We start from the raw sequence: 19,442 nt of genomic DNA, 5'->3' as shown, positions 1-19,442 counted from the left end.
ATACTCTCTATCTTGTGATGTACTGTCCTGTGAACGCATTTTAAAATCTCGGCTCGATCATCTGTCAAATGGTTTTCTCAGATAATCATACTTAAATGAAGTTTGCTAGCTTGACGTACTGATACAAGACTATAACAAATTGGGAAGACAGAAAATCAGAATAAAACTTTCTTAAAATGACATGATGTGACATGTGGTAAAAGTGCTAAATTCATATATTATTTGTACTTCACATTGAGAAGTTAAGGGCACTAGAAGCACTTCATGGACTATTGATTGGTAAAAGGCAGAGGTTGCCAGGGATTGGAAAAATAATGGAGAATGAGCTTTCATTTTGCATTTACTGTCATTTGGATTTGAAAGACTGGGGTACATTCAGATATGAAGGTGATTAAAGAACAAGAAGAAATGGTAAATTTTAAAGCATCCATAAAGTCACACACATGCATGGTGAAATTTGGCTTTTGTATTTAATGTCACAATCTGCCAGGCAGTACTTCACAGAAGACCAGATGGAAGTACGGGATGCTATTTTTTGCCTCCACAATGTTAACAGGCCGACGTGCAACATATTGGAACTTCAGACACAAAGTGCCTACAATTGATCTACCAACCTGTGCAATGCAGCTATCCACTTTGTGGTTCATAGCCAGCCCTGCAAATTCCCTTTCTCAACATGTAGGCACAATTGTGTTCGAGCAGGAAGTACTAGCCAAGCAAGATGGATTTTTCATATTGACCTTATTGCCAATCAAGTTTCCCCACAAAATTTGCCAACTCAACCTACATGAGAAATCAAAATTTTGTAAGCTAACAGGTCTTCATCGGAATCAGGTTGCATATCACCGGCTAAGTCCTGAAAGTTGTTGTCTTTGCAGCAGCAGTACAATTCAATACATAGTAATAGAAAAAATTAATTGCAGTTAAGTATATATACACACACACACAAAATAGTTAAATGAAATAAGTAGTGCAAAAATAGAAGTAATAAAATAGTGAGGTAGTATTCATGGGTTCAATATCCATTCAGATACCGGATGGCAGAGGAGAAGAAGCTGTTTCTGAGCCATTGATGTGTGTGCCTTCAGACTTCTGTCCCTCCTTCCTGATGGTAGCAATGAGAGCACGGCTCGACCTGCGTGATGGGGGTCCTTAATGATGGACGCCACCTTTTTGAGGCATCACTCCTAGAAGATGTCCTGTATACTACTGAGACTAGTGTCCATGATAGAGCTAAGTTTACAACTCTCCGCAGTGTACTTCAATCCTGTGCAGTAGTCCCTCACATCATACCAGATGGTGATGTAGCCAGTTAAAATGCTCTCCGTGGTACATCTATAGAAATATCTAAGTATTTTTAGTGACAAACCAAATCTCCTTAAGCTCCTAAAGAAATATAGCCACTGTCATGCCTTCCTTGAACCTGCATCAATAAGTTGGGTCTAGGTTAGATCTTCAGATATTGACACCCAGGAACTTGAAATTGCTCACTCTTTCCTCTTCTGATCCTTCAGTGAGGACTGGTGTGTGTTCCCTTCTCTTACCTTTTCTGACGCCTACAATCAGTTCTTTAGTTTTACTGATGTTGAGTGCAAGGTTGTTGCAGTGGTACCACTCAAGTAGCCGATATACCTTGCTCCTTTCTGCCCTCTCGTCACTATCCAAAATTCTGCCAAAAGTAGTTGGATCATTAGCAAATTTATAGATGGCATTTGAGCTGTGCATAGCCACCTAATCATGGGAGTGGAGAGTGTAGAGCAGTGGGCTAAGCACCTATCGTTGAGATATGCCAGTGTTGATTGTCAGTGAGGTGGAGATCATATTTCCAGTGAGCGCAGATTGTGGTTTTCTGGTTAGGAAGTTGAGTATCCAGTTGCAGAGGGAGGTATAGAAGCATTTCAATCAGAACTGCATGAATGATTGTGTTCAATGCTGAACTGTAGTTAACAAACAGCATTCTGACTTTCCCATTCAGTCTGTTGCAAGATTCTTGAGCATGCTATTTTTATTTCTATTCTCTGCCTATCTCTTTTGTATAGTTTGGGACTGGTGAGACTAAACTTGAGCTATTGTGCGGGGTTCCAGTATTCCTAGCAAAGGAAGAATATACTGGTGACAGAAGGAATGACAGAGGATGCAGCAATGGTTCACCAGGTTGAATCCTGATACTTGGATAGTCCTGATGTAGGGTCTGTGCCTGAAGCATCGACTGCTTACTCTTTTCCATAGATGCTGCCTGGCCTGCTGAGTCCCCCAGCATTTTGTGTGTGTTGCTTTGGGTTTCCAGCATCTGCAGATTTTCTCTTGTTTGGATAGTCCTATAAAGAGACACTAATCGAAAAGGAACTTTATAAGTGGTTTAGAAGAATGGGGGTTCATGTTTTTGAAACACACAGAATTCTTATGAGGCTTGACAACTATGGGACATCTGGAGCCAAAGATCACAGTGCCAAAACAATGAATGGCCATACTGGACAGAGATGTGAAAACAAAATTCTTCATCGAGAAGTTAGGGGTGGTCAGCCAGGGCCTCTCCTCGCTACTTTTTCTTGTGTTGTCCATTCCGAGGTCTCTCCTCATCCTTCAAAGCTGAAGGTTCTGATTTTGTTGAATTCAATGGATGCCGTTTGCTCCTGGCACTTCGTCCTGTGCCCGTGGTCCTTTATGTGGGATTCTGGCAGTGCCACTGTGCTTTTTCACCAGAGAGAGACAAGAAAAACCTGGCTTCTGCCCTCTGTGTTGATGGCTCTTCAACCCAAAACTGACTCAATTTCTCTTCTCGCTGATGCTACCTGAGCTGCTTAGAGCTTTTTGTATTTTGATGCCATCCTCCCCTGCCATCCACAGGAACAGGCTTCCTGCTGAGGTCATCGGCTAATCATCAGGAAGATCTGCCCGGTGTCCTCTTTCCAAAAATGGGAAACTGAAGCCAACCCATCTGGGATCAGATAACCCAGATCGGATGTGGAATTAACTATTCGCTGTTATTGGGACATCAAGGGAATCAGTAGCTTGCATTTTCCCATCAGTGCTATTTTAATGTCAGCAACAACCCCTGTATTTGAAAAGGTTTACCACAGGCATTAAAATAACCCTGGCATATATTTAATTTTAAAACCAGTTACAGCTGCTGTTAAATGTGGATGCAAAGCGTGTGTTACATTCCTTAAAACAAACACAATTTTAGGCGATTAAATCGCTGTCGGTCCTTTCAGGTATACATGCCAATCAGAACATTCCCCTGGTGCTGATCCAGTGCGCGGTCGCAGGATATGCGGCTGTGCTGCAGTACTTATATTACCGGAGCGATACGTCCACAAAACAGCTAGTTATGTTGCGTCATAAGCGAGTCTGCACGTTAAGGCAGTGTTTTAAATCCTGCCCACGGAGACTATCAATTCCTTATCATTGAGTCTGGTAATGCAATTTTTTTTAAAGGATCCACTCATACTGCAACGTGAGCAATACAATCTCACATAGCAAACACGCACAGCTACACAAACATACAAGGAAATGAACTTTCTGCTGCGGGGAGGTGGGGGGGTCACCCCGACTTTTCCGGTCACGTGGGAACGTGGCATTTCCAAATTTGGTCACACAAAGGCCGGGGCGCCGCCAGATCAAAGAGAACCGCCGTCTGTAGCTTTCCAATCCCATCCTTGTGGTTAAAAACATGACAACAACGCGATCGTTTTCTCACGCCACACGCAATCTCCATCTCCCCCGCAGTCCTATACATTCCATGCTAAATGCAGCACAATCAGCTCCTTTATTCTGATGAAGCCCTGCAATTAGATTCGTGCAGGGCCCCCCCATGTTTATAAGGGGAGTGGGAAAATGATGTAGGAAAGGCGTGAAGCGGCGGCCACATGAAAGCAGTCTCAGCCTTTACATTAATGAGACCCTTTGTTTCCTGGCTATGCGGCAACAGGTTCCTTCACATTTGCCAAAGAGGGATTTTTTCCTCTCTCTCTGTTCCATGTGGGAGGGCTGGAAATCTCAGTATATGTTTCTAGTCTATGCGAACAAAAAAAAGGAATTATCTACAGAGGAATTAATGTTATACAGGAATGTGTAAACTCTCAGCGTTAACTTTCCGTCCCTTGTTGAAGGATACATCTCCACACTACTTTTTACAACATAGCTTGTCCCGAGCACGTGTCTACCGGCTGACCTCTCACCGCGGGTCCAATCCCAGCTGCAGTATTAAAGTCGTCGTCCCACCTACGGGGATAAGGGACAAGATAAACTTTTCAGATATTTCTATATTCTTTGAAAGAAAATCATGCTTTTACAAATAAAATTTCTGCCTGGAAGCAAAGTGATGAGAAGCGCCATATTTTTAAATCTATGAATACAACAAAAAGTTAATTGTTGGCAGTGGGCGTTTGACTGGGTTAAAGGTTATTGCTATTTCCAGAGTTTAATGCACACCGTTGAAAAGGACTTTTCCTGTGCACTATAAATTCTAACGTTGTGATTTCTGGAATCAGAAGTATTTTATTGTTCAAATGATATGGATAACTACTTCTGTTTTAAGGCCAATATTTAAATGTCGACCAACTATTCAGCAAAGGAGATTATCTGCTCATTGTCATCGTTGCTGTCAGTGGTCCTACCCACCCAAATTAGCTGCAGGTTATCTGCACTACAGTATCGTTCATACTGTATATCACAATGCTAACTGGGATTGTGAACAACACTGTACAAATGCAAATATGCTTTTTTTTAGAAAACAATAAGCCATTAACTATGGTTGAATCAATTTGTAAACTATTGGAGTTTAAAATAGAATAGAGAATCTTCATGGAAGTCCGTGAATGTGTCCATCTCTGCACGTGTATGTGAATATACAGTGGACTCCTTTTAATTGGGACACAGTACAATTTGGCCCAATTAAATGGCTCCCCCAATTAACTGAAGTTTCAAGGAAATAGCTAAAAAGGTATGAAAAAGAAAAATTATTTTTAACTGAATCACAAATTATGTATTTAAATGAAATACAGAACAAATTACAACACTACAAATACTACAACTGTTACTAGTACTGTAAAACTATGTATTAGTTCTTAATAGTTATCGATGGAGGAATTCATCCGGTGTATATAGCCATCTTCTTTTGATTGACTCTAAATGATCAAAATCAGTGCAGATACCTGGTGCAGATAATGGACTTCCTTCATGCAGTGCTATCGACAATTCCATCCTCCAAATCTTCATTTTCACTGTAACATTCAAGATGATTGTTGATACCTTCAAATTCTTTGTAGATCCAAATTTGCTGAAGTAGTGAAATTGTTTCATTTTCACTCCCATCCATTTCTGGCATCTCCAAGCCTTAATGCTTGAAATTGCAGTAAGTAAAACAATTCGGAAATGTCTTACTGCTCATTTCTTGCCAGTGGCAAAAGTCACTGCTTTTTGAACACAAACAAATCAAATGACGCTATTGAAAAAAGTTGTCTTCGTTGTCCTGACGAAGGGTCTCGGCCTGAAACGTCGACTGCACCTCTTCCTACAGATGCTGCTTGGCCTGCTGCGTTCACCAGCAACTTTGATGTGTGTTGCTTGTCTCGTTTTTACTGTGTACTGTACCAGCAGTTATGGTTGAAATGACAATAAAAAGTGACTTGACTATTTAAAAACTGTTCGCTCGAAGAACAGCCATGTAAGAGCACGTGGACAAAACTGTTCAGCAACAGTCTTCTATCCCAATTAAGTGGCACAGCAATGAAGGCAAGCCCAGCTATTTTCTCAATTCATTTTTGTTCTTTAAGAGTTGTTGCAAACACGCAGCTGCCCTGATTAACTGATGGGCCAATTAACCGGTATCTACTACATTTGCAAAAATGCCTGTTTGTGTCCATCAGCATTTGAATGTGGAATTTATATTTGAATGTGTCTGATCTGTGCCTATAAGGCGTGCTCTATGTGTCTGTCTTTGTACATTAATGTTTTGTTACAGTCTGTATACACATTCAAATTTGTATGTATATAAGTATACTTCACTGCGTACACTGAAGTATCTAATGGGGTTCTAATTGAATGTCCAGGTTGGTATAGCAGCATGTGCTCGGGAATGTTTCTGTATAAAAAATATGAGTCAATTTGGACAGGTTGATTGTATAAATAAATGAGAAAATCTGGAGAGAGCAGCTTGCAATGTGTCACCACACTCCAGTGCCATTTTAAAACCATGTTAATCAGTGGGATTGTGAATATGATTACCAGATTAGAAGTCTTGAGAACTTGGCCAATGACAGTGAGACATGAGTTCAAATTCCACCACAGCAGTCAAGGAGTTTCAATGAATTAATCTGGTAACAGTGAACATAGTCTGCCAAGCATCTCAGCCAGGTCACTAACATTCTTTTGAACCTACCATTTTAGTTGGGTCTTAATTCCAATCTGGTTGACCTTCTTTGCCCTTTGAAATGCCCTACCAAGCCACACACTCTATGATATCAAATCATTGCAGCAAATTATAACAATAATACAATTTAAGTCATTGCATTCAGTAGCCACAACTCACCCAGTCAACTCTGCGAAGATCTCATATATTGTGGTACTGATAGAATTATACAATCCAGACAATGTCCCAGAGTCCACCAATATCATCCTGGCAATGCAAGCCATCTGGAGGAAGTGACACAATGCTGTGCAGTTAATGTTACTTTTTTTAAAATTCAGAGATACAGTACAGGGTGGGCCCTTCAGCTCCTTCGAGGCGAGACGCACCAGCCAGCAACCGGTGACAAGCCCGTTGTAACCCTCACCTAATCACAGGAAAATTTACAATGACCAATTAACCTACTTGGTACACCTTTGGACTGAGGGATAAGCCAGAGTACCTGGAGAAAACCCACTCATTCCATGGGGACGTTGGGATTGATCTCTGAACTCTGACGCCTTGAGCTATAATAGCGGGGTGCTATCTGCTATGCTACTGTGATTGGGAATACTCTAAAATTGTCTGGATAAGAGCAGCTCAAGCAACTGACAAGCAGCTCATCTAAGAAACAGTAGCAGCAAGTTAAAGAATCAGAAAGGCAATCAGATTGAAGCTCTGTAGTTCCACTTCATCATGGTGGTAGTAAGCAATCAAAATACCTAAGAAGATAAGGTTCCTTGAATATTCCCATCTTCTCCAATGGAAGAGCATAGGTTGTGATGCAAATGACAAGGAAGCATTCCCAGCTACCTTTGCCTGAAATATTTAATGTAAGTTATCTACCTCAGTTCCTTCTAAGGCTCACATTGTCACAGAAGCTACAACTCAGCTATCTTGATGCATTCCACATAATGCCCATCACTGGCTGAAAGCAGTGGGTATAACTAGGGCTGTAGACTTTGAAAGACACATTCTTAATGGTCTCACACCAGTGATGCTTTTCACAAACTGGTCGATAATATGCACAAAGCTGGCATTTAGTCAGAAAGGAACACAACTTTCGAAATCACAATCAGGTTTTTTTATGTTGTGAAATTTGTTGTTTTGAGTAATACAATGCAATACATAAAATTATTATAAGTAGTTAAAAAAGAGCAAAATAATGAAGATATGTTCACGGGTTCATGGAACATTCAGAAATCTGATGGCAGACGAGAAGCTGTTCCTAAAATGTTGAGCGTGTGTCTTCAGACTCCTATCCTCTTCCCTGATGGTAGTAATGAGACGGCCACAAGACGTAGGAAAAGAATTAGGAATTTGGCCCATCAAGTCTGCTCCACCATTCAATCATAGCTGATTTATTAACCCTCTCAACCCCATTCTCCTGCCTTCTCCCTGTTACTTTGACACCCTTATTAATCAAGAACCCACCAACCTATACTTTAAATACAACCATTGGCATGGCCTCCACAATCTCTGCAGCAATGCAGAGCACCAATTCAGCACCTGCTGGCTAAAGAAATTCCTCCTCATCTCTGATCCTAAGGGATGTCCTTCTATTCTGAGGCTGTACCCTCTGGTCCTAAACATCCCCCCACTGTAGGAAATACCTTCTTCATGTCCACTCTATCAAGGCCTTTCAATATTGCATATGTTTCAATGAGATCCACCCTCATTCTTCTAAATCCCACCGAGTACAGGCACCAAATGCTCCTTGTATGTTAACCCTTTCATTTCCAGAACCATTCTTGTGAACCTCCTCTGTACCCTCTCCAATACCAGTACATCCTTTCTTAGATAAGGGACCCAAAGCTGCTCACAATACTCCAAGTGCAATCTAGCCACTGTTTTAAATGCTTCATCATTACATCCTTGCTTTTATATGATAATCCTCTCAAAATAAATAGTAACAAATGCAATATCTTCCTTGCCACCAAGTCAGCTCTCAATTAACCTTTAGAGAATCCTGCACCAAGACTCCCAAGTTCCTTTGTTCTTCTGATTTCTGAACTTTTTTCAGCATTTAGAAAATAGTCTACACCTTTATTCCTTCTATCAAAGTACATGATCGTACACTTCCCTACACTATATTCCATTTCCCATTTCTTTGCCCATTCTCCTAACCCGTCTAAATCCTTCTGCAGACTCTCTACTTCATCAACACTACCAGTGCCTCCACATATTTTTGTATCATCTGCAAACGTGTCCACAATGCCATCAGTTCTGTCATCGAAATCATTGACATATATTGTGGAAAGAAGCAGACCCTACAGTGACCCCTGCGGAACACCATTAGATAACAGCAGCCAACTAGGAAAGGACCTCTCTTTGCCTCTTGCCAATCAGCCAATTTTCTATCCAAGGTAGTATCTTTCCTATAATACCACAGGGTCTTATCTCCTTCAGCAGCCTCATGTGTGGCACCTTGTCAAAGGCCTTTTGAAAATCCAAAGTAAACAATATCCATTTACTCCACCTTGTAAATCCTCGCTGCCAGTTCCTCAAAGAATTCCAACAAATTTGTCAGGCAAGATTTCCCCTTAAGGAAACAATGCTGACTTTGTCCTATTTTATCATGTGCCTCCAAGCACCCCAAAACCACATCCTTAATAATCGACTCCAACATCTTCCCAACCACTGAAGTTGGCCTATAATTTCCTGCTTTTTGCCTCCTTCCCTTCTTAAAGAGTGGAGTGCCATTTGCAATTTTCCTGTCCTCCTTTTACCAAGGAGAAGAGGGCATACCTTGGATAGTGAGGGTCTTTAATGATCAGAGGCATTGCATTTTGAAGATGTCCTCAGTGGTGGGGCGCCTAGTGACCATAATGGAGATGGCTGAGTCTACAACACTCTGCAGGTTTTTTTCGATTCTGTGTATTGGCACTTCTATACTAAACAGTGATGCAACCAGTTTGAATGCTCTCCATGGTACATCTGTAGAAATTTACTAGTGTCTTTGGTGAAATCTTAGCAAGCTCCTAATGAAATATAGCTACTGGCATGCCTTCGTCATAATTGCATCAATATGTTGGGCCCAGGAAAGATCTTCTGAGATATTGACACCCAGGAACTTGAAGTTGTTCTCTCTCTCCACTGCAGAGTTCTCTATGAGGAATGGCGTGTGATCTCCCAACTTTCTCTTCCTAAAGTCCACAATCAACCTCCTTGGTATTATTGATACTAAGTGCAAGGTATCCTGCTACAAGGAATCCGCTAAGCATATCCTACTACAAAAAGTAGAACAAATCCAATCTGGCTATCTATCAACTTTCTCTTAATTATTTGCAAAGTGGTGACCTTCTTATCAAGCAACATTTCATCAACCCTAAGCTGTTCACTAATATTCAATATATGTTCCACATGATCTCCTTACAATATCAGTCCTAATACAGTCCTAATTCAGGTGAATTCCAGAGACAAGATGACACTGACTGTCCTTGACGTAGAGGCAGCATTTATATGAGATTAAGAAAGCTCCCTAGTAAAATTGAAGTATATGGGAATCAAGAAGAAACTCTCCACTGATCAGAGTAATATCTAACATGTTTTTACAGCTCAATCATTTAGCCCCCAGGACATCACTGGTGGCATTTCTTAACTAATATCTGAGGTCTAACCATTTTAGATGTTCCCTCAATAATCTCCTCTCCTTCATAATGGTCAGAACTGAGAGTAAAGCTTAGACAGTGCTCAGTTGCATTGGATGTCTGTGCTCACATGCAGCAAAAGTGGAACAGCGTTCCATCTCAGCTATTAACCTGGAAGCGACATTCAAGATATTGACTTAAAGAGAGTTTCACCATCTTCATATGACATTCCTTGGATTTATCATCTACTGCCATTAACATATTGGTTGTTGCAAAACTTGATTGGATGAGTTACCTAAATATTCTGATACAAGTCCAGGGATATGCTTGGATTTACTGCACTCACTTGCAAGTCACACAGCATCGTGATTTGGACAGTTATCGCCGCTCGCTCACTTTTTTGGAGCAAAAGCAAGGACCTTCTTTCGCAACCATAACTGCAAAGGTTCGGGAAAGAGTCTCACAATTTCAGTAGGACCAGTCAATAATTACAGTATAGCCATTCTTGTTCAAATGTCCATGTATGAGTCACTGAATCAAAGGACACTACAGCATGGAAGTCGAACTGCTATTCTGCCTACTCCCATCAACGCCAATCTGACCATAGCCCTCCGTGCCCCTCTCATCCATGTCCAAATTTCTCTTAAATGTTGCATTAAAGTACATGAATAATGTAACTGCATTGCAAGGCATATAAGGTCAAATCTTTGAATGCGTTTGTATCAATGTGTGAAAATAACTCTATATATGAATATGTTTATGTTCAAATGCATATTAATATTATTGGAAGTATTTATTGTGTATTTTCTTTATATTTCTGTCACGAGAGTTTTCTTGTAAATACTGTATGTGAGTTACTGGAGGCATGATCAATTGAATACAGTCTTTTTAAGAATAGGGCCAGAGGATCACAGAGGTCATGATGCGGTTGCCAGTTCCCTAGTAAACAGCTACTAAGGGGAAAAAATCACTACTGTCTGCCTTTTTACAATTTCCATCTGCAGCACAAAGTTTTCCTTGGAAGTGAAACAGTTGCCAGGACTAGGAATAAAACCATTGTCAAGGAGGGAGAATGTGCCTGTGAAATAGGGCCATTTAGAGAGCCACTTCCCACATTTGCTTTTTGTTTGAATTGATTATCCATAATCCAGAAAAAAATGTTTAAAATTGGTCAGACAACTGTCTTTTTAACATAAAGCTCTTGAGAACACACCCAAAACATCAAAATACTACGCGGGAGCAACATTTGGAAGTAATTCCACCGTTTCTGCCTATACCACCAGAATGTGCATTGCAGTTTATGTGAAAGTTTGTGAATGTTAGTTACTACTTGCGTATCCCTAATTGTCCTTGAGAAGGTGATCTGAGCTGTCTTCTTGAACCATTGTTCTAGTGATGGTATTCCCAAAATGGTGTTGAATAGGAACTTTCTGGATTTACCTCCAATGAGAATGAGGGGTTGGAAATTTCTTTCCCAGTCAGGGGGATATGTGATTTGTAATTATTTGCATCTGACTGTATGCAATGCTTTGTGAGAACATGGGTGTGAATACAACTCACTGTTAAAATATCAGTATGCTTCTGTCCTATACAAACACTGATTCTGTTTCAGAAACATCCATACATGTTTTGTAGCAGTCTTTATTCTTTATTTACATCCCTGTAAAGCAAACATATATATTTTCTGGAGGTACATCATTGAAAATTATTGTTGTTTGTTACTACATCTGTAGTTCATTGTAGTCCTCCTTGTCATCTTTAATAGTTGGTGGTCTTCCATATAAGCAATCAATGCTTCACTTTTCTTCCAATGTCCTCCTGAGGTAGTGACTTCTTAGAGTTCCAGTCAGTTAATCTACAATGATTTTTCAATGCACTTCTAGTTAGTTACCTAGAGCTTATCCCAATTTTTCAGGCAAGTTATCTATTTTTCTCATACGGAAGCTCGTCCTTAGAAACTTTACCCATAAGCCCTTTGCATGTATATGCATGTGGACGACACCAAGAGCCACTCTCCTGAAAACACATATATGATTAAAATCTCATTTATATTATAAACGAATGAAAAATCACTGAAACTGAATGCCAGGAAAGTGCCATTAACTTCCATTTCTACTGGACAATTTTGCCCATTTGTTTTCTTCTCTGTTGGTGTCTTCATCCTGTCAAACTCTAACTTACGCTGACGTAATTTCATAGGCATTTGTACCGTAATATGCTAGAATCACAGAGTCATAGAATCATTGAGTCATACCGCTAGAAAACAAGCACTTTGGCCCACAGTATCCATGCCAACCACAAAACACTCTGCCTATTTAAATCCTCATTCTTAAAGCTAGTACGCTCTATACCTTGTACATTGATTTCAAGATCCAAACCCCTAGGTTGTATATCTTTCCAAGGTCACACCTTACCTCTGTCTATACTTCCAGCAATTCTGCTTCTCAGCTCAAATACACTGATAGAGCATCTGGTCCCCGGTTCACCCCATCATTGCTTTTCTCCAACAGAAGCAACTCCTCTAGTGACTTGGGAATGTCCAATATTTCCTTATTAAGCACTTCTCTTCTAATAGATTAAATTTATTTTCCTAATTCAGTTATTCTTATCTTTCTGACTTAATTTAGAGCTTTCTAATCTCCTACCCTCCGAAAGTTCTTTTGGAGTGTTATGTCTATTATGTGAGTGTGTACTTGTGTCTCCTGTATTTTGTGTGTGTGTGTGTAATTGTATCTGTGCCTATGTTTGTCTATATTTAAGTGTGAATATGTATCTGCACTGGGCTGGCCAGTCTGTGCGTGGCTACCTCTATGTGACTGTATGTTTCAATCTGTGAATGAGTGAAAATGTATCTGGGTATCTGCTTGTGTGAGGCTTTCTCAAGCTTGAATCAATCTGACTTCATTGTGTATATTGTCCTTTTTATAGCAAAAATGCCAAAATCTACCAGGCTCCTAACAATTCAAAGCGAACACCTTGGATGAATTTAAGCAATTCTAGAAAAAGTCAGATTTATCTACTGTTCAAAGGGAATTCCAGTTTATTGAGCAAGATAGGGAATCCTTTCATTGGCAATGTATACACGTTATTTATAAGGGGACGCGTGGGTTCACTGCTTGTCTCCAAGCTAATGAAATATTGGATTTAAAAACAGCTGCATGTAAAGATTTTCCTTTAAGGGAGGGGTTGGTTGCAAGGGTAGGGACTTATTAGGAAAATGATGATGATTTTAAAGTATTTGGTTGATGAAACAATTGAATTCCCCCTCCCGTCAATGAATCTGTCAATCAAAAGGCGGTGCCCTTTGATGCTGAGGAGCCGTCGCCTTGGTCCTAAACACAAACTGCTTCAGATCTTTCTTCTCTCCCTACTGTCTTACTTTCACTGAGATTTCTTCCTCGCTTTCTTTTCCTCCCGCTCCAACTGCCTGCAACTTTACACTGCATTCCCCAGGCCGGCTGTCTGCAACAAGCGGCGCAAGTCCCGGGCAGTAACTTTGTACAGTGGAAAGTGAAGGAGTGGAGGAGAGGTGGGGTGGGGGGAGGGGGGGAAGAGGAGAAAACATCCCAAGGAAAATGCCGCAGCTGAACAGCGGCGGAGAGGATGATCTGGGGGCGAACGATGAAATGATCTCTTTTAAAGACGAAGGGGAGCAGGAGGAGAAAATCTCCGAGAACGCTCTCACCGAGAGGGACTTGGCAGACGTGAAGTCATCGCTAGTCAACGAGTCGGAGACTAACCAGAACGTGAATCCTGCATCCGATCCAGAGGTGAGTGAATGAAGGAGTTTATTCCTTGCTGCACTTCATGGATTTCCAGGCTACTAAGACATACGCGTGCATTTGCCCTAGCCAAATCAACCTCATGCAAATTCTTCTTTCACATGATCTCTTTAACAGGCGATCATACGTTCTTCGGACAGTCAAAGAATTTACCAAGATAAATCCAAAGAACACATCAATGACGGTACGCTGGCTTCTGCTCTTTATTTTCTTGGGATAGCCCCACCATTTAGAAAGTCCTCCTTCATTCGCCCTCGTTTGCAGGCAGCGTTTTGTGAATGTTAGCCGGGCAGTTAAACTTTTCCCCCGTGTTCTCTCTCGTACAGTTACAAAGCAGCGTCAAGATGGAGGTATGTTCAAAGGGACAGCCTACTCGGGGTATCCCCACTTTCTGATGCTCCAGGATCCCTACCTGGCCAACGGATCCGTCTCTCCCTCTGTAAGTGCTGGGCATTTTGTAGATATTGCACATTGGTACCTCTCGGGCTGACACCATTCTCATGTTGTTTTGTTTTGGAAGTTGGGTTGGGGAGGGGGAGGGAGAATTAGTCATATTGCAGGAAATAAACCTTCATCAACGTTTTGTCCTGAGGTTGCATTTAATCGGGGGGTGGGGGGGTCGCTGATCTGTTTTTGAATTCGCTGATGCTTTATTTCGGAATGATACTTCGGCTTTTGTTTTGTATTGTAAATGTCATGGTGAAATTATACGGGAAAATATCCCAGTTATTAAAGCCTTTGGACGTATTTCAAGCCAGTAGGAATACAATTTTTTTTAAAAAAATCACTTGTGGTTGCAGTGTTGTGCCTTGCGAAGGTTGCTTATCAAGTGCTGGGTTCATCTGTGCTGTTATCAGTTTGAAGAAAGGACGCCAGAAATTTGTCAGTGGGGCTTCAAGTTATCCATTGTTTTTTTTGTGTGTGTTGTGGTAGGAATGGGAGGGGGCGATGACTATTGATCTTGGACCATTCTCTCCCTGATCTGTCATTACTTGTAAAATAAACCCAACTGCCACAATTTGTGCATTTTGACATGCCAGCTGAGTGAGTGAGGTAGGAAGGAGCCTTGAAACGTGAATGATGCCATGCAGGAACTATCAATAAAACAGAAACCAGAGCAAGCTCCCACATTATTCTTCACTTGGAGAATGAGGAAACAAAAACCATTGTAATTTTAGTTTTGTATAATTTAATAATTTCTGAGCTCTAATAAATCCGAAAAATAATACTCTGTTTTCTATCAGTGTATTGTAACTAATTGTTTCTTAATATCTATAGTAAAATTTAAACAATTAAAAAGTAGCGAGAGTGTTCTGTGGCATTTTAAATTATATCTGTTTAAAAATCTCTGAACGAAGAGTATAACATTAAAATTATATGGAAACAAATCTCTACCCAGTTCAGACTGTGCTGTTGAAATATACTATCCTTGTGTTGCCCAACATGATTTGCATTTCAAAGTAATATCCCACCAGTCTTTCTCCTTGATGTGTCAAAATTTAAATCAAGCAATCAGCACTTTTCTGAATAATTCTGCAAGTTTCAATCCAAGAAACAAAACACTCTGAGACCAAGGAAGTCATTTTCTGAAAAGCAATAAAAGAGTCAAGTTTTTCAAATGTATTTGCTTAGGTGATCAGTACATTAAGAAAAGGTTTCCTTTGTCGTGTTTAAGGGTGAAGGTATAATTGGAACCTGTCTTTTTTTCACTGTCTCTTCTAATGTGAAGTAACCCAACTAAGTTGTATGACAAGAGTAGGTACGATGAACCCAACAGCTGTCAACTAGTCAGCTTTTCTTCATTTTCTTACTTTTTCAGAAAGTTTGCTATCTGATATCAGTTAAACATTCTGTTGAGCATTTCCATCCAAACAGTCAAAATCACAAAATGCTGCTGTGTTCTGAGCCTTGTACTGTTGTGCGATGTGGTTTGAGTGGTCGTTTTTTTTCCCCTCACAGCAGAGTCAAGTGGAAATCTTTTCAGTCAAGATAGGTTTGCTTGAGGGCTGGAGGGCTAGAGAGGTGATGGGCAGGTCGGAGAGGGGGTGGAATTAGATCAGACACAATCTTTGTTGTTAGCTTAGTAATATAACACAGGCACTGTTGGGAAAAATGGCATTACTGTTTAATAACTGCTTACAGGCTCAGAGTTTCCGTGAATTAGGTTCACTGTTCATTTCATACACACTGACAAGAGCTGTCAGAAATCTCATTCAAGGGGTAGTCTTGTTTTCAGTGTCCCTTTTCAAAATCATATAGTTAAACAAAAAAACTGGGAATAACTTTGACTATTTTTTCCCCTTTGATTTGTTCTGGTGTGTATTTTTTAAACTTTTTATTCAAAAAATGGATGTTGATATAGGAGTCTGATTTTAGCTGAACCCCTGAGATCAACAGAATGAAGGAAGTGGATTATTATTAGACATAGGCAATTCAAATTGAACATTTCAACTGTGTGCAGTTTGTTCAGTTTTCTCACACAATCAGTCTTGGTATCTCTACAAAGCTCATTTCCACAATAATAATGCAAATTAAACAAACGTATCTCCAGGAAATAGCATAAAAAGTAAAGTGACTTTTTGTGCAATTTGTTTATTTTCATCTGTGCAGTTCTCTCTGGGCTATGATTGTACAGCTGGAGCCCATATCAACAAAGATAAAATGGTGGTTCTCTCAGTTTAAGCCTTGAACATTGAATTAGACAATGATTTCATGCCAGTCTCTACATTCTTGGGCCAGACTTGGTTACAAACATTGCTTGCAATCCAGTTTTTATGGTAACAATTAACCTTGAATGAAATTAGTTCCAACTCCAAAATAAACATTGAGAATAAGTGAGGACAGTGATTAGACATTTACAAAAAAAATCCCCTGCAAGTTGATGAGAGTGGGAGTAGCAGAAAAAAGCAAAGATGGAAAATACTTATCAGCAAGAAATATAAGTCATTTCAAGTTTCATAAATTTATTGAATTACAAGACTACAACGTGGATAAGAGGCAAGACAAGTCAAGTAGAATCATGAATTTAATGTTTTCACTTAAATTGTATGTTCAAACTCCTTGGTAGTGTAGAGCCAATAATACTGCATCCAAGACTATATTTGTCACAGCAGTATCCGTGTTAGTTTAATATTATGTTTTTGTTTCAACAATGTAGTATTGAATTTGAAAAGCTTTTTTAATAAAATGGCCAACTGAGATTTCCTAGAATTCCCTGTGACCACCAGCAGGCTTGGGAGTTAAAACAAAACATTAACAACAAAACTTCCTGTGTTCTGAAGGGCACGATCATTACATGGTAGAAAACTACATGAGTGGAAAAATAAATTCTCTGACAGCTCGTATGTCTTCCCATAAAATGGAAAGAAATACTACTTTTCTAAAAGTGGCCTACAAGACTAAGTGTATACAATTATGTTTAATTTCAATTCTGCTGAATTAATTAACTGTTGAGTAGCAATTAGCAATCGCAGTATGCATTTTAGCTTTATTCAGCATATAATAGTTACTGCCAAGCAGTAGAAAGAAAAGCAGTTGTTATTCCCTTGGATTGTAAATGCTTCAAGGTAAAGTTTAGTAAATGTTTGTGGGTGTATCAAGGGACAAAGATCACAACTTTTCTGACCTCCATGCTTATGTTAAGCAAACTTTGAAAGATACAATGTAAAATTAATTTGAAATATTCAAACTGATTTCTAATAGAAGCATGCCCCTGGCTCTAACTTGGCAGCCACTTAGGGAAAGATGATGAGTGCGATGAATGGAAATATTATAGGTTGTTTTGTAGAGTTTGAGATGAAAAATTGTTGGTGCAAAAGAACACATGATGACCAGAGAACGTTAGTTAAGAATTAACAAAAATAATTTTAGAAGTAAGTTATTCATTGGACTGAAATGTTTTATAAATAAACCTTACAGAAGTGTCCTGTCAGGTTAATAGATAGTCAATTTGCTGTTAAAGTATTGAATATTTAAAGCAAGCTAATGTTTCCTATTCCATATATAAGTACATTTTCTCTAGTCCATAATACCTCAGATGGGATAAAAATCTTCTTGTCCCTGACACTAATCGCCTACACTGGGGTAAGAGATAAGGCAAAGCAGTTCAACAACACACATTGATTTGCAATTGTCCTCCACCTCCTCAGAGCCACCCACAAATCTGCAGAAAGCATCTTGCTTTCATTCAGCGCATCTCCAAATGCTTCCACTAAGAATGAGTGCTGAACAGGTAGATAGAATATGGTGAGGGTGGGGAAAGTCACAACTTTGTTGTGCCTGAAACAGTAAAGATGGTATACAATTTGCAGACAACCATATAACGGTTTCTCATTCAATGCCAGGGCAAGATGTAGTTTAGAACAGTGCTTAATTTTAATAACATTAAAATTATTCATTTGTTAAAAGATATTTTGCCACTCTTTAGCAGCAAGTTGACAGAACTTTGTTTGATTGACATATCTGCTGGACCAGACTTGCCATTTTAAAGTCTGAACTGTGAGCTGTAGCAGTTTTGTCCAGATAGCTACGACTGCTCTGATCCCATAAATGAATAAAACACTGTTGATACTCCCCTGCATTCAGTTATCATGCCAGCATTTTTCAGAATCTGAATCAGATTTAATATCAGTGGCATATGTCGGGAAATTTGTTGTCATGTGGCAGCAGTACAATGCAATACATAATAATGAAATCAGTGAATTGCAGTAAGAAGGATATGTATAAAAGTTAAAAAAGTGGTGAAATACTGTTCATGGGTTCAATGTCCATTCAGAAATCTGATGGCAGAGAAAAGAAGCTGTTCCTGAATTATTGAGTGTGTGCCTTCAGGTTCCTGTACCTCCTTACCGATGGACCAATGAGAAGAGAACATACCCAGGGTGATGGGGTCCTTAATGATAGCTGCTGCCTTTTTTGAGGCACTGCTCCTTGAAGATGTTCTGGCTGCTGGGAGCTTAATGCCCATGATAGAGCTGACTGAGTTTACAACTTTCTGTAACTTATTTCCATCCTTTGCAGTGCACTTTCCTCCATACCAGGTGTTGATTCAGCCTGTTAGAATGCTCTCCACGATACCTTTATAGAAATTTGCAAGTGTCTTTGGTGACATATCAAACCTCCTCAAACTCCTAGTGAAATATAGCCACTGTCATGCCTTCTTTGTAACTTGTATGTTGGGCCAGGATAGATACTCATTCTCTCCATTTCTGATCCTTCTGTGAGGACTGGTGTGTGCTCCTTCGTTTTACCCCTACTAAAGTCCACAATCAGTTCTTTGGTTGTACTGACATTAAGTGTAAGGTTGTTGCTGCGACACCACCCAACCAGCTGATCTATCTCACTCCTGTACACCTTCTCATCACCATCTGAGATTCTGCCAGCAATAGTTGTATCATCAGCAAATTTATGGCATTTTGAGCTGTGCCTAGCCACACAGTCGTGGGTGTAGAGAGAGTAGAGCAGTGGGCTAATCACACACCCCTGAGGTGCAGCAACTAACGGTTTGGGCAATACAAGAGATATATCTGCTTGACATTACTTAACATCTATCTAAGTTCAATTGCACTAACCACCAGATCAAAATGTGAGACACAAACAGTTTCTTAGGAGAGGGAGAGCATTATTTACATTCTGTTTCTGAATGCAGAAACATCTTCCCAAGTCACTTCAGACATCTGGTGA

The 19,442-nt window shown here is 39.9% G+C and overlaps 1 protein-coding gene across 6 annotated transcripts in view; it reads left to right on the top strand.

Annotated features, from left to right (window-relative positions):
- Positions 1-13,527: 13,527 nt before the first annotated feature.
- The window catches only part of tcf7 (transcription factor 7), a 230,289-nt gene continuing 224,374 nt past the window's right edge, over positions 13,528-19,442 (top strand). For all 6 annotated transcript variants that reach the window (XM_072263935.1, XM_072263939.1, XM_072263936.1 and 3 more), the window contains exons 1-3: positions 13,528-13,748; positions 13,878-13,944; positions 14,087-14,199. In XM_072263935.1, coding sequence (XP_072120036.1) covers positions 13,554-13,748; positions 13,878-13,944; positions 14,087-14,199 — 375 coding nt within the window. In that variant the 5' untranslated portion in view covers positions 13,528-13,553. The remainder of the gene's footprint in view (positions 13,749-13,877; positions 13,945-14,086; positions 14,200-19,442) is intronic.

This window comes from Mobula birostris, chromosome 7 (genome assembly GCF_030028105.1).
Source record: "Mobula birostris isolate sMobBir1 chromosome 7, sMobBir1.hap1, whole genome shotgun sequence".
Classification (NCBI taxonomy): Eukaryota; Metazoa; Chordata; class Chondrichthyes; order Myliobatiformes; family Myliobatidae; genus Mobula; species Mobula birostris.
Note: the sequence above shows the minus strand (reverse complement) of the source record. Positions and strands in the feature narration are given on the sequence as shown.